Source organism: Carettochelys insculpta, chromosome 7, assembly GCF_033958435.1.
Source record: "Carettochelys insculpta isolate YL-2023 chromosome 7, ASM3395843v1, whole genome shotgun sequence".
Taxonomy (NCBI): Eukaryota; Metazoa; Chordata; order Testudines; family Carettochelyidae; genus Carettochelys; species Carettochelys insculpta.
Genome location: NC_134143.1, coordinates 47,954,089 through 47,968,983, shown reverse-complemented (window position 1 = coordinate 47,968,983; position 14,895 = coordinate 47,954,089). Strand labels below are relative to the sequence as shown.

Below are 14,895 nucleotides of genomic sequence, written 5' to 3'. Positions count from 1 at the left end.
TATGTTCTTATGTTCTTATGTGAAGTTCAAACCATGAGGTTCAGTTAGTGTAGTCCCAGATCAGCTTAAGCCAGAAACTGAAAAAGGAATTAGTCTGAACAATTGGGCTCCATCCTTTATGCCTTGTGCTTCTGGCTCCAGCTGCCCATTCCTACTTCCCAGGCTTGACTCTTGGCATCCAGTTTGTGGGTTTCAACATACGCTTTGTCTCCTGCCTCTGACTCCCTGGTATCCTGACCTGGCCTAATGTTTGTTCCCTACTCATGAGACCAACCTCCAGTTTGCCTCCTGCATCTCACCTCCCACTAATCTGACCTAGCTGACTCTTGGCTCCTGTCTCTTCACTATGGACTCTGGCTCCAAGTACTAGGTTTGCCCACCCATGTTTCACAGATTTTATGGGCATAAAAAGCCTTGTAGCCCTTTCTTTTACCTTGCTGTGCAGCAGAGACCATAGAATTTCAGCCAAGTGCATCTGACCCAAAACATTGTAGTGTAACTAGAGTACATTTATTACAGAATTGTGTGCTCAGCTCAAGGCTTGTTACGTTAATCAGGAAGAGTAAGAACTGGATAAACTATGTGTTAGAGTCGATTTGTCAGATAGGAAAGTAGGGTTTAGGCAGGCTATGCTACATAGTAGAAAAGAAACACAAGCTGTTGATATGTAAGGAATACCTAGAAGATTTCTCTGATCTACTAAAATGAAAGACATTGAACAGGATGCATGTTTACTTTCTCTTTCCGTTCATATAGTTCTTTTCTACAGATTTCTTCTTCTCCTTTAAATTAATTCTTTTTCCATTTCAATTTTAAATAATTGCATAAAATATTCCACACTACAACACTAATAACACCGTTATACATTTTCATCACAATCATATTCCCTGCCCCTGCAAAAAATCATCACCCTTATTAACAATGTTGTGTGGCCGTAGCTGATTTACTGCCACCTAATGGTATACAGGACACTTTGCAATATCAATAACTGCTTTCTCCAACTTGTTGCAGATAGACCTGGAGGAATAATATATTTTTACAATGTAGAAGCTCTCCACAATGTTATCTTGAGTACATAGCACATACTATACATTAATGTCTGTATATATTTAATTTAAAATAGGATGATACTGAGCTACATACTTTACCAAAGGGGTAAACAAACCCAAGTAGGAAAGGAAGAATTCAGGTGAATGAATGATATTCCAATCATGTATATTAATTAACTGTCATGACTTTGGGACAGATGTTCAGGGAAATCAGGGCAATCCACACAGCATGGCCTATTTACACCATCTTGTATGTGGGCCCTCAGATACTAGATGCCTTAGACATCGTTATCATCATCCAGTTTTATCATTTAAAAAAGCCACCTATCTTGTTCTCCTTCATACACCTCTTCCCTCATGTCCTAACAATCCCCCCTCACTCGGTGCATCCTTCTTACACTCTTTCGCAAGACAGAATAAAAATAGTTCAAGCTAGTCTTTACTCTGTGATTCAGCCCTTTAGTAACTCTTGCTGACATCCTTCACTTTCTAAGCTGACTTCCAAGACGATATCCAGTTTACGATAGTGGTCCCAGTCTTTAAAGTTTTCAGTGGGAAAGGTTCAGGGTGTCTATTAGATCACCCAAAATGAAACGTGCATTTAAAAATTTAACTTTATTAAAACAAAACAGTACATTGAACCCACAGTTCTTCCCCCAGAAAGAATAGGAGAAAAAGAATAAACCGCATGCGACAGCTGTTAATTAAATTGATTAATACACTAGAGAAATGCACTCAGAAACTACAATAATTATGATGGTACAAAAACCCACATAAAACAGAATAGATTAGAACAGAATAGAATAAAATATCTCCTAATCCCACTTACTAGCAGACAATTTAGAGCTATAACCCATATTGATAAATCTACCTTAATGATATTAAAGTTCTGAAAATGTTAAAACTTGGCAACACAAAAAGAACTTCTTTAATACAGTCAGGATACACAAAGTGCAGCACAGCATAGTTATCTCCCTAGCTAGGCTATACATATATGACACATTGCACCACTTAAAAAAAACACAAAAACTTTTCCTTGGAAGGTTTTGGTTTTGCTTTGCTTTACAAAGATTAAAATTTTGACCATTTCAGGGATGTTTTGATCTCAAGGTAGTTTTCTCTTCTTTTTGTTCTATATCCCAAACAGACAGGAGCTTATAAAAACAGACTTCTCTGACACTTCACAGTAGTATATTGTTTTCCTTCTCTCTGCTTGTTTCTGGGATTCAGGCAGGCCAAGGTCCAATGACCTCCAGCACACTTTCAATGGAACGAAAGGGAGATCTACAGATGAAGTTCCCTGTACACATAGGTCTGGATCTGAGCCAGGGAGAGAATGGGGGCAAAATGGTCCACAGTTCAAAGTAATCTAATATTCTATAGCCTGGAATCCCTTTCAACAACCAAGAAAACATTGCACAATTCTCCTGCACGCCATTTTCTTCAATACCTCTTCAAACAGAAACTTTAATACAGCTACACATTGGAAGATAAGAAATCTGGGTTCTCAGGTCTGTGATTTAATCACTCTGTAACTTTGGGCAAGTCATTTTACCTTTGTGACTCATCTACATAATGAGGATAATCACAGTTACTTGCCTTTGTAAAGCACTTTGAAATTAGTGAATGAAATATCCTATATTCAAATGTAAACTGTTATTGCTTATTATTAATAATTTGATTTTTTCCATCAACATCAAGGACCACTGAAAGTTCTAACCTATAGTAACTCATGGAAATATTATTGTGCAGTTTTGTAAAATACTGACAAATAACTCATGGAATGGCTTTCCTCAAGTCACGTTGCTATTTTTCTGTTAGATGAAATTTCCAGGAAATGAAATAAGAAAAACTGAGAAAGATGAATGAGACTTATGAGAAAAAAATAGAAGCAAAAGTATAATGCTCATCTTATTTACATTATATGGATAAACAGAAAAAATGCAATGATTGCTGTTCTACACCTATGACATTTCAATGAGCCTCGTGCAATGGTGCTCATTTGACTGAGGAAACCTACCGAACAAATAAATGTCATACCAGACTTACAGAAAATATTGATAGTTAAAAAAAACAAAAAATCACCACAGGTCTTTTGGATAAAATGAGAAGGCTAGTTGTTTTTTTTCAGTCTGTCAATAAGAAGAATATTAATGGGGTCTTAGAACAACTAGAAATCTTATGATCTACCTGAAATTGGCTACACAATAACTTGTCAGCAGGAGACTGAGTAAATTTTCATCTTACTTTTATTGCATTCCTTAACAATATTAAAGACTGTTCCAAAGGACTGGCTGTCAATAAGGAAACATAACACAATTTAGCGCAATGCTCTTACTCTTTATGATTCCCAAGCAGCGATATTTTGGGTCTCCAAGCAATGTAACTCTACAAGTGATGAAAGCTGCAAAACTTCTGAAGAATAGATAATAACTGAAGAAAGACAAATTTGAGTTGAAACACATCAAAAAAAACCCCCACAAATTTCTCTGAAGCTTTACAAAATATTTCATAATGGAAATATGACTAATATCTTAAAACCATTTGTTCACATGTGAAAAAAACCACAGACAGAGCATATTCAGTGTAGTCATAAATTAATCAGATCTTATTTGGGGACAGATGTAACAAGCAAATGAAAAAAACTCAGCTCTCTTCTTCGGGGGAACCTATGATTCCATCAATGTATTTGTGTAGAACAGCCTACAGATATCAATTCTATGGGACAAATCTCCAGATCAGCTTACTTTTGACATCAATTTTTAGCCAGGATGCATTTCACCAGCACTTTTTAGGTGATTTTAACACGGGGTTGTTCTGTAATGTGCAAGCACAAAAGCATAGATCAGGTTCCGAAATGCAACCATCTAATTCTCCATCTCTTGAGTGCAACACATTTTTGGTGCTCATAGTGCTTAGACACAAGACATCTCGTAGACTTAAACCAAGATTAGAAGCTATTAATTCTCGGCTAGGCTCCAGTATTTCTCAGATATATCCCCTGGAACCTGGGCTTACCAAGATATAGAAATGAGGGGTTGCAACCATTTTTCTCTTCTTGTATACTAGATGTGGGAAGGGGAAACACTCTTCTGTTGCAATATGGGATTAGGAGAAGGACAAGCTGGGGAAGCTACCACTTATGTAAAAACAACAAGGCATCTTAAGGGCTAACAATTTTATTTGGACCTAAGCCCATCTCATCAGAGGCGTGGAGTAGGAATTTCAGTTTGGCAGACACACATACACACAGAGAAATGGGAGTGTTATCTTACTATAAGGAGGACCATTGTGAATGTGGCCAATTCAATTAAGATGGCTGTGGCCCACTTCCAACAGCTGACTAAAAGGGGAGAAGACCAAGATGGGGAAAATACCTTTTGCAAAAAGAAAAAGACTTTTCCCAGTCTCTGTTCAGACCTAGTCTGATAGTGTCCAGTTTGCATATGAATTCCAGCACTGCAGTTTCATGATGCAGTCTGTTCTTGAACGTACCTTCGCCTCATCTCAACCCCTCATTCTAATTATGGAGAGAAACCAATTAGCTTAATCCAAAAGCAGTCATCTTCCACACCAGTGCTGCTGTATACATGTACAGAGAGTATTTTGCAAAGTTAGGAAAGCAAAATGACAATTTCTCATCAAATTCCAGTCTCCCTTTAATCATGACTTGCCACGTATAAATGCAAACTGAGACAAATCCTCAGGGCTCCCTCAAAGCTTTGAGAAGGACTAGTTCACTTCTTTCTGACTACAGCCTTTCACCTACAAACACATTCACATTTAGGGTATGTCTGCACAGCAAAGATATTTTAAAATAACAATCCTATTTCGAAACAGGGGCTGTGTAGACACAGCATAGAGCTTATTTTGAAGTAAGCTATACTGCATCCAACAACTTGGTTCAGAAATAGGCTCTATTGTGTGCAGATGCTAATTTGAAATAGCTGGAACATTTCTTTTCAGGATAGCTTTTCTTAAAATAATGCTGTTGTGTGGACAAACAGTTAGATGGCTATAGACACGATTCTTTGATCAGTGGGGCACATCAAAACACCTCCCCTGTGGTCTAAGACAGTCTGATTGCACAGAACAACTACAAAAACGTGGTTATATTATCTCTGGAAAGCCTGCAAACGCTACTGACATAGAACATGAGAGGCCCAATGATGGCTCCAGAAATTAAATCCTTTGCACCACCAAATGCAAAGCTACTGCCAAGTGCCAAGTAGAGAAAACAGGATCTAAAATATTTTGAATAAGCTCCTAAGTAACACAAGTAAATTTTGTAAAATTAACCCAGGGGTTTTTTCTCCATGTTTTGCATTACTGTGCACCATGGGAAACATGATTTTGTCAGAAGTACACAAATAGGGAACATATGGCCTAGCAATATCATAGGTACACTGAAACTTACACACACCTGTTAATGTCTGATCCACCAAATTGGTTGCCATGAAAGTCACAGCTGGTGCTGATACAGCAGCAACCCTGGTGACTTGCGTTGGCATCAAAGGAGTCATATGAGCATCTATTCTAGAAGCAGCACCTGCATGCAGAGCACAAGAAAAACATTACCTGTTGCCCACTGGACAAATACGCTCAAAATCTGCTTTGCTTGTGCAATCAATTTCAAAATAACTTAATTTAGTTCTTGATAAATATAACAGGGCAAATATAGTACATCAAAACATTTCTGTGAATAATCATTTGAATGTTTAAACTTACACATTTATTTTCACTGTGTTCATGCCCCTTTTCGTTTTTGCTTTATTCTCTGGCAGGGATATTCATAGAGATAGTGAATTTTAAGCAAACATTGGAGAATAATCACAGGAGGTGACTCTGAGTCTGTCAACATGCCACAGTTTCACAAGGAAACAAATTTTCTCAGATATGCTCATCCAGTCAAGAAACAGAATACATTAAGTAACCACTTTGCATATTAAAACTAACCAACACAACTCTATTTTTAATATGGACCACTTGCATTGAACTGCTTCTGGCCACCAATCATTCTCCAAAATTATTTGCCAAATGATTGAAAAAAGAGTACATTCCTGAAAATCACAATCTTCTCAGACAAGTTAAAAGCTAAAAAATGTCTACACAAATAAAATACATTAATTATGATGAATTAGTCACTGTTGCCGAGTTACACTGTTAAATCTATGCTAATGAAAACTGAGATACTTAGTCTTTACAATGCATTTCAATGTAGAGCCACTGCAAAATTCATTGTTAAAACCTAAGCACTAATTTTTAGCTATCTGTGAATTTACTCATATAATAGTGACTCTGCCTAAGCACGATGCAATGTGACCAGATTTTTCCAGTCTTTGCTTTCATTAAAGAGTAAGATTGCATATGGGATAGTTATCAAACTCATTTTTCTATACTATATGGTAGTTTGTAGGAAATATTTCTGTAGTACGTGCTCTTTATTGTAGCAGGAATGCATAAATATTCCATACAAACTCCAAAAACACATTTGGAATCTTTTGACTCTCTGATTACAAGCTTTTGAAGAAAGGTTAATAAGCAAAACAATTATGAACCTATAGAATATTGATAACAATCTCAGCTGTAACAACCACTTCACAAAAATGATAAATCTGCAATCAGATGTATTCCTTACAAATACCATTTGTGTTTGTTTATATCCTGGTGGCAACTCAATCTGGTATTTCTTCTTCAATATTTGTGATATAAATCATCGGACACAAGAATAATGTTAGGACTTTTTACATGCTGTAACCGGGACCACAAGTATTTTAGTATTCAGAGTCAAAGGATAAGTAATGCATGCTAGCCACAGACAATGGAAGACTTGACATATTCACAGAGAAACAAGAAGTCATGTACATATGTTTGTATTCTACTGCCAAGCATAAATATCCTGAATGGGGTTCATATAAACTACTCATGCAAAGACAACAAAATAAATTACTGTAGCTGAAAATCCAGTAAATCTCTGCAGGCTCTTCCAGATTTGATATTCAGGAGATAATAGTGAGATCTATCGTTCAACTGAGAGAAACTTTCCCATAAAGTGCTGGAAGTCCCATTACTTAAATCACTTACACCTCTGGGCAGACTATGGGAATGTACTGTAGTGACAAGTGACAGAGCAAGAAAGTGGATGATTTGATCTGAAGGTTTTTCCTTCCCCGCTTTCAAGGAAGACATAGTCCTCACCCACCATGATAAGGGCTAGGACCAAGGAAAAACCCAGTTGATTTATGTTGCACTGTTTACAAAAAAACACTCCTGTCACAAATGGGGTTTTGGGTCCCAATGGAGCTAAACTGTCAGGGTCTCTTTTACCTGTCACACTCTTGACCCTACTGAAACACAGCAAAGTTCACTGAAAATGTAAGGTATGCTCAGGCTGCTTTAACTTTAATTGGCTTCATGTTGGCGAGGACTATACTTAACACTCATTTCCACATTATAACAGAGCTTGGGGACTATACCACAGAGATGTCTTACCTCCACTTTGAAAGAGAGGAAGATCCTCATGCATAGGCCTTGGCATACAGGCTCTGGCCCTAGAGTCTATACAAATCATAGAATCATAGGGTTGGAAGGGTCCTCAGGAGGTCATCTAGTCCAGCTCCCTGCCTCAAGCAGGATCAACCCCAACTAAGTCATCCCAGCCAGGACTTAAAAACCTCTAGGAATGGAGAATCCACCATCTCTCTAGGCAACACATTCCAGTGCTTCACCATCCTTCTGGTTAAGTAGTTTTTCCTAATATGCAATGTACTCCTCTCCATCTGTAACTTCAGACCATTACTCCTTGTTCTGCCGTCTGTCACCACTGAGAACAGTTTCTTTCCTTTTCGGGAACCCCTTTAGGAAGATGAAGGCTGCTATTAAATCACACCACAGTCTTCTCTTCTGTAAGCTCAAATCACTCAGCCTCTCCTCATTGGTCATGTGCTCCAGATCCTTAATCTTTTGTTTTGCCCTCTGCTGAACTTACTCCAGAACATCCACATCCTTTCTATAATGGGGGGACCAAAACTGGACACATTATTCCAGATGTGGCCTCACCAGTGCTGAATAGAGGGGAACAACCACTTCTCTAGATCTGCTCACAATGCTCCTCCTAATGCATCCTAATATACCATTAGCCTTCTTGGCTACAAGGGTGCACTGTTTACTCATATCCAGCCTTTCATCTACCGTAACCCCTAGATCCCTTTCTGCTATATTGCTGCTTATACCACTAAGATTACTTTTTAATATTTATTGTGTTTTCCAACTAACAGGGATTTAAGTTGATGTTTTAATATATCATTTATCCAGATATCAATTACATTTTCCCAGGTGAATACTGGAATGTAGACTATGAACCAGCACTATGATGTCTAACCCGCTTATTGAAGAAGAGGGTTTAAAAAAAACCTGACAGCAAGTCATTTTAATGGGGCTCTATTTATTATAAGACTCCATCTCTTATCAGGGCACAAGTGGCAAAAAATATGAAATTCATGAAAGTCATAATGCTTTATAGAACTGGAAAGAAAAAGTTCTTACATAATTATTAAGAAAACAGCTAGGAAAATAAATAAAAAATAATATTAAACTCTGCCAAAATGAAGCCACTTCAGAAAGAGCCAGGAGTTACCTAAATCATTAAAAGGGGTCAGGGATAGATTTTTGTAGTTCAGTGAATACTGTTGGTGATTTATTTTTATGAATATTAACTAATATAAACCGGAATGACTCCAAGACATTCTAACATGGTTCAGGACACAGACAAGGTGATTCATTCATTTCAAGTTTGTTTCACTCTTATATTGTGAAAATAACACAGATACCATGGTAGCAGCCAAGCACACATGCTTTCCAGCTCTAAGAAAAACCTGAAATACAGGACAGTCATAAACCCAAAGATAAACCAAATGTGTTGAGAATTTTTGTGGAATATTTGTGGAATTGACAGTTGTCAAGGAGCAAGCCTCTGAACCCATGGAGATGGAAAGTTATGTTAGTCAAAGATGTGATGAGAATGCTCTTTTTGCTATTGATACTTAAAACTACTGGTATATTAGTAATATATGCCTTTGGAATACATACTTTTCTTTTCTTTAAACAGAGGCTCAGTTTCAGTCCTTCAATATTCTAAGTTTGACAAAGTGCATACCCAGCATCTGTGTGCTCTGTGTAAGGGACCCTCATCTGAGATCTTAAAATCTGAGGCATGTCTGCTCCATGAGGACATTAATGATCCAATCACCCTTTATCATAATAGTTAGGATGACTATCTGCTCTGTTTGGACTGGGACAGACCCATATTTAATGCAACTATCTAGACTTTTTTTAAAGCAAATAGTCCCGTATTTTCAGCTCCAGTGTTCCCCCTGATGAGCTGCCATGATCAGTGCAGCTGCAGCCATCTCCTGTCTGCAGCTGGCAGGAGAATGCTGGGCAGGCTGTGTCCCGCAGGTAGTGCTGTCAGGCAGGGCTCAGAGACAGACACACACGCTAAGCCAGTTGGAAGAGAGGCAGCCTGTGTGTGATGGAGGGTTAGGATTGCAGGGGGCATGACACCCCTCCTCATATGCACCCTAAAGCAGTATTTTTCAATGCTTGGGGGGAGGGGGCGTGGAGTCTGCCAGCCCTCTCAGGCTGTGGAGCTGTAGCCCCAATCCCTGGTACCCCCTACCCCCATTGAAGCTGAGAGCTTCTGAGCTGAATGCCCAAGTTGGTGACCCCACAGGGCTGAGGACAGGAGCTTTTACAGGTTGGGAGAAGGGCTTCACGCAGGTCCACAAAGTCCAGAGCCACTGCCAGCTTTTTGAAGGCCCTTATCATAATATAAATAAAAAAAAAAGATGATACATGAAAACAAAATAAGGTTCCAAAAAGAATGAGACAGAACTGGAATACTTTTTTTTTATATAACAAACACTTTTCTAGCCTATTAAATGCCAAAAAATTAACAAGTGTCTAAATCTGAGGCCCCTTTTGAGCTTGAGGTCCAAGTCAAATGGCACTTTGCCCCTCCTCCCGCGACTGGCCTTGGTTGGGGGAAGGTACCACATAGTTCTGATTGACTGTCACTGAACTTGCTGGAATTAGAGTAGTTTTACCAGGTGTCCCTTATATAGTCACCCTAATAATAGTAGAAATTAGGGCTGTATTTTTTTCATGCACTGAAGGGCAATGGTGCTATACAGCAGCGGTGCAGGGTTACCTTCTGATGAAAAAGGGTCTTCATGTTAATGGCTCTGTTTTTGAAATATCTTGGGGAGCTAGTGAAGCAGTAAGGAAAGGGACTCTGCAAGCCTTCAATATGAAACAATGATTGACGTCAAACAGGATTCAATTAGAAGAAAAACACTTAAATTATGCAATGCATGGAAAAGGAATGCATTATACATGGAGGAACAGTTATCGTTTTATTGCTGTAGCATCCAAAGAATCACATCAGGATGACATCTCATTTTACTCAGTGTTGAATGGATACAAAAATAAGCAAGACAAACAATAGATGGGAAGGGCCCGGATGCTGTCATAAGATCACGTAGTCGCACAGCTCATTGTGAGTCTAAATCATCTGAAGTAACAGAATATAATTCACTATCCCTAACTGCTGTACAATCTAGCCACGCACAGCTGGCTGATTTCTTGCAGACATCACAGCAAATGTGAGTCTTGGGGGATATGAAGGATGAGAGGACAATGGCATTGAGGACAAATCCAGGAGGGCTTTCCAAGCGCAAGGAGAAGGACGGAATAAAACAAGGAATACTAGCAGAAAAAGTGGTCAAATGAACAATCTAGTCTGGAAACATTTGGTAGAGCAAAAGGGATATGCAAGTAGGAGATGAAATATGAAAAATTTGGTTTGTTCAGCCTCCTAATGAAACAGCCCACAATCTTCTTCCTGCTACCTACATCCCTGTGGGATAATAGGTACCTGCCGGCAATTACCTTTGATGAGCCAGTAGGGGTTACATGAGGGAAAAGCCAAAAAGTTTAATTGACAACAGCTGTGGGAAACATTCCAGTGAAGAAGTTTTTCATTATCCCTTCTTATTTTTAGTCATTGAATCAGTAACAAGAAATTCCTATAAGACATCTGAGCAGCATGAGGAAGGAATCATTTTGCAGTGTACTGTAATTAATTTCATATAGAAACACACAATGGATGGCTCCAAAATGTATATCATATGGAAGAGATGAACTAGATACCATAATAAAAGGCACCCTAAATGGTATTTTACTGAGCACAGAAGCCTTTAAACTTGGCAATTGCTTAACACGATATCAAAGCATTCACCAGTTTAAGATATTCAGGTGGTGACGAGTTTTTTTTTACTGCCTGTCTTTGATCTCATTGAAGTCAATGGGGAGGTACTTATATTGGCTGTGTCTACACTAGCTCCCTACTTTGAAGGGAGCATGGTAAATTGGGTGTCAGGAGATTATTAGTGAGGTGCTGCTCTGCATATGCAGCACTTCATTAAGCTAATTCTGTACCGCGGCAACTTTGAAGTGTTAAACTTTGAAGTACCAGCTCGCGTGTAGCCACGGCTAACCCACCAGTACTTTGAAGTCCCTGGGCAACTTCAAAGCCCCTTTATTCATCAAAATTCCATAAAAAAGGGAAAAAGGGTTCTTTCGAAAATGGGGGTTAGTTTCAAAAGAGTTACGTCTGCACTGCTTTTTTTCTTTTGAAAGAAGAATATGCAAATAAGGTGCCAGATATGTAAATCTGTACCTCATTTACATTTTCAATTTCCCTCATTTGCATGCTTCTTTCGAAAGAGGAATGCAAGTGCAGACGCAGCCTGTGTGTGTCAGGTATCTCTGAATATGTAAGAAATCTCCACAGAAGATCACTTGCATCAGCTGCCCCCTGGCTTATAAAGACTTCCCACCATATCCTCTTACCTATAGTTTTATATTACATGTCCAGAAATTAAATATATGATACTTATTATAGAGAAAGAGATGTCTTTTGAGATTGATTCCCTTAGCTTTGTAAAATAGTACTATTGATAATAAGCAGAAAATATTTTCCTATCACTTTAAAAATACAGAAACAGGTTTACGTGATATTTACTCCTCCAGATTCTTCTAATTTTGGTGAGGCGAGAATTGATATGTACATAATGAGTTTCTTGTTATTTCCCTTGGGAAGGAAAAGACAGAAAAGGCTAGATAACTAGTTTGAATTTATTCAAAGGGGTCATATCCAAGATAATGACAAGCGTCATTAAGAAAGTTAGAGAGAAAATGTCATGCTTTGTTCTCTCATATTATCAACATTTTAGTATTTGCCTGTAATTTCTAGGCAGACTCCAGTAGCCAAATTCTTGGAAAGCTCTATTGGAGGACCATATTCCAAAAGAAAAGGTGGTGGCAGTACAACACGTCATCTTATATTAAAATTTAAGGCACTAACTGGAAAATGACTAGCTGGTGAGTCAACTGACTGGCTGAGGAGCTCTATATAGTCATTCAGTCACAGCACAACTCCTACTCAACCACAAGCAGTTAGAACTGCTCCCTAGAGGTAAATACTACAGAAGACAAGAGCAGAAAATATGCTTGTCTTTTGCCATGAAAGTTATACTTCATAGCACCAGTTTTTGCCTATAACCAAGAGATGTTAGAGTGGATAATGTCCATAGTAGGTATCCAAATTCATCCCAGACAGACAATAAAAATAACATCTGAGCAGTTGGTAAGTCTCATCTGTGAAAAGAATAAACCAAGGTCAAATTCTCTTCCTTCTGTAAGAGGGTTTGTAGGTGTTGTTTTTAGGGTTTTTTTAAATATTTAACGTGAAAATGAAATTAGTGTTCATTACAATTGATTGATCACACTAGCTTGTGTTTGTCCACATAGCTTTGCCTAAGTTTGTTTTTAATACTGACAGTCCAACCTTCCTGTTTTTCCTGTACTTGATCTTGATTAATCAGTGACTGACAATTATGACAAACTGAGTTGTGATTCAACAATGCAGACAATTGGTAGTTGGGATGAGATTACCAATCACCTTTCCTTGTGAGACAAGAAAAGATTTGAATTTAGGTATAATATATGTGGCCAATCCTATACTTTCATCCTGTGTAACTAATGCACTGATCACTTGACCTTTCTTGAGATAAGCTATCATTTAAGGCATATATCAGATCTGATTCTGCACCTCTGAACTTAATGGGAACTTTGCCATGGATGTTGACTTTGTAAGATTGATACCAGATTACCTGCAGTATAATAGCCTGTCTTTCTTTATATCTCTTTCACCTTTCACACCCTCAAACCAACGATTTCTATAAAAAATGCCATCAAAATAACTCATTTCTGATTAAACACACTAAACTCCTTAGTCACAGCTTTGCTGCTGTGGATGAGCTGAAATATTGTTATAACCACTTACAACAAATATTCTCATTTCCTATAGTTAAAAGGTGGGAGTATACCCATTTTGAAAACAAAATCAATGTCAAAAATATGAGAGACGAGCTTGAATCAGAACCTCAAATCCTTCACTTCAAATCATTAATTTTGCACAGGAAAGAGGAGTTTCAGGTTCCTATCTGCAGATCTAAACCTTTTTCTGAGGCCTCCTTTCTGTATTGGATTGAATTCAAATACAACACCAAATGGTGAGAATCTAGCAAGGAGAGCTAATCCAACAAGGGTTCCATATTTTTGGGAAAAACCTTGAGAGAATAGCAATCCGACCCAAAACCTGAACTCTGGTCCTGGGCATAGCCACTATAACTGGCATGGCAGCCTAATAAAAAAAACAAAAACAAAAATAACCTAGAACATTATGAAAACTGCTTTAGAGTACCTATGAGGAACTCACAAATTTAAATAAATTCACTGTAATCCTGTAGGATTGCTATTTATGTCATGTTTGCAGGAACGATGATCATTCCTGGACTAACCTGACTATACAGTAGTTCAGGGCAACTACACTTATATTTTCCCCTTGGTACTCCAGCAAAGGCACTCACTACAGGCTCCTGACTCCCCAGCTTTCACTTCTCTTGGGTGGAGGCCCATCTCTCTCTCTTTCTTCCTGCTCCCACCCCCAGCCAATATTTTCCCAGGCTGCACAGTTCTCTGTGAACAGTTAGTTCACTGGTAGTCACACTACCTAAGCAATTTCCGTTACTTTCTCTCTGGAGGCTACAAACAGCATGATTGCCTACAAGCATGAGCCACTACACAGCTCTTTCTAAGAAAGTAGATTTATTCTCCTTGTTATATTACATAAAAAATATTAAAGGCACAAAAGACCCTGCACACATACTAATAAGCTTACCCAAGCTCACTTCAACTCTGTCCTTGGATTCTAGAATGCACCAATCTTTCATATCCTTCTAAGTTTTTTTTCTGTGATTACCAATTCATAACAAATTTTTGTTCAGAACAGGCATACTTGTGGATCGATATGACGCTCCTTTATATAATTTGCAGCCTTTGATCTTGGATCCCTGGGAACAGATAATCTACATATAATTGCCTTCTTCTTGTGGCGTTGCTTCAAAGGGTTTGGTTTTAGATAACTGTTCACAGGAGAAGGCGAATTTGCATTCATCTCTCCCTTGATATTTCCCAGGAAATCAACTTCACAGGTATTGTCCCAAAGTTCATACTTATCTGCCATATTGTTCAATATAGTCCTTTGATCATCCAGTTCAGCAATAATACATACCCTTTTGATTTAATACAAGGGACTCCAAAGATACTTAATTTAAAAAGGTCTTCCAAAGATATTAAAGGAAGCGGCCATATGTGTCACACAAACACCACAGAGTGGCCGTGTCTACACTAGCCCCAAACTTTGAAATTTCCATGCAAATGG

General features: G+C 38.3%; 1 protein-coding gene across 1 annotated transcript in view; it reads right to left on the bottom strand.

The window, feature by feature from the left end:
* The window catches only part of TCERG1L (transcription elongation regulator 1 like), a 255,087-nt gene that overhangs the window by 62,657 nt on the left and 177,535 nt on the right, over positions 1-14,895 (bottom strand). Inside the window, exon 5 of the mRNA XM_074999747.1 lies at positions 5,473-5,598. Coding sequence (XP_074855848.1) covers positions 5,473-5,598 — 126 coding nt within the window. The remainder of the gene's footprint in view (positions 1-5,472; positions 5,599-14,895) is intronic.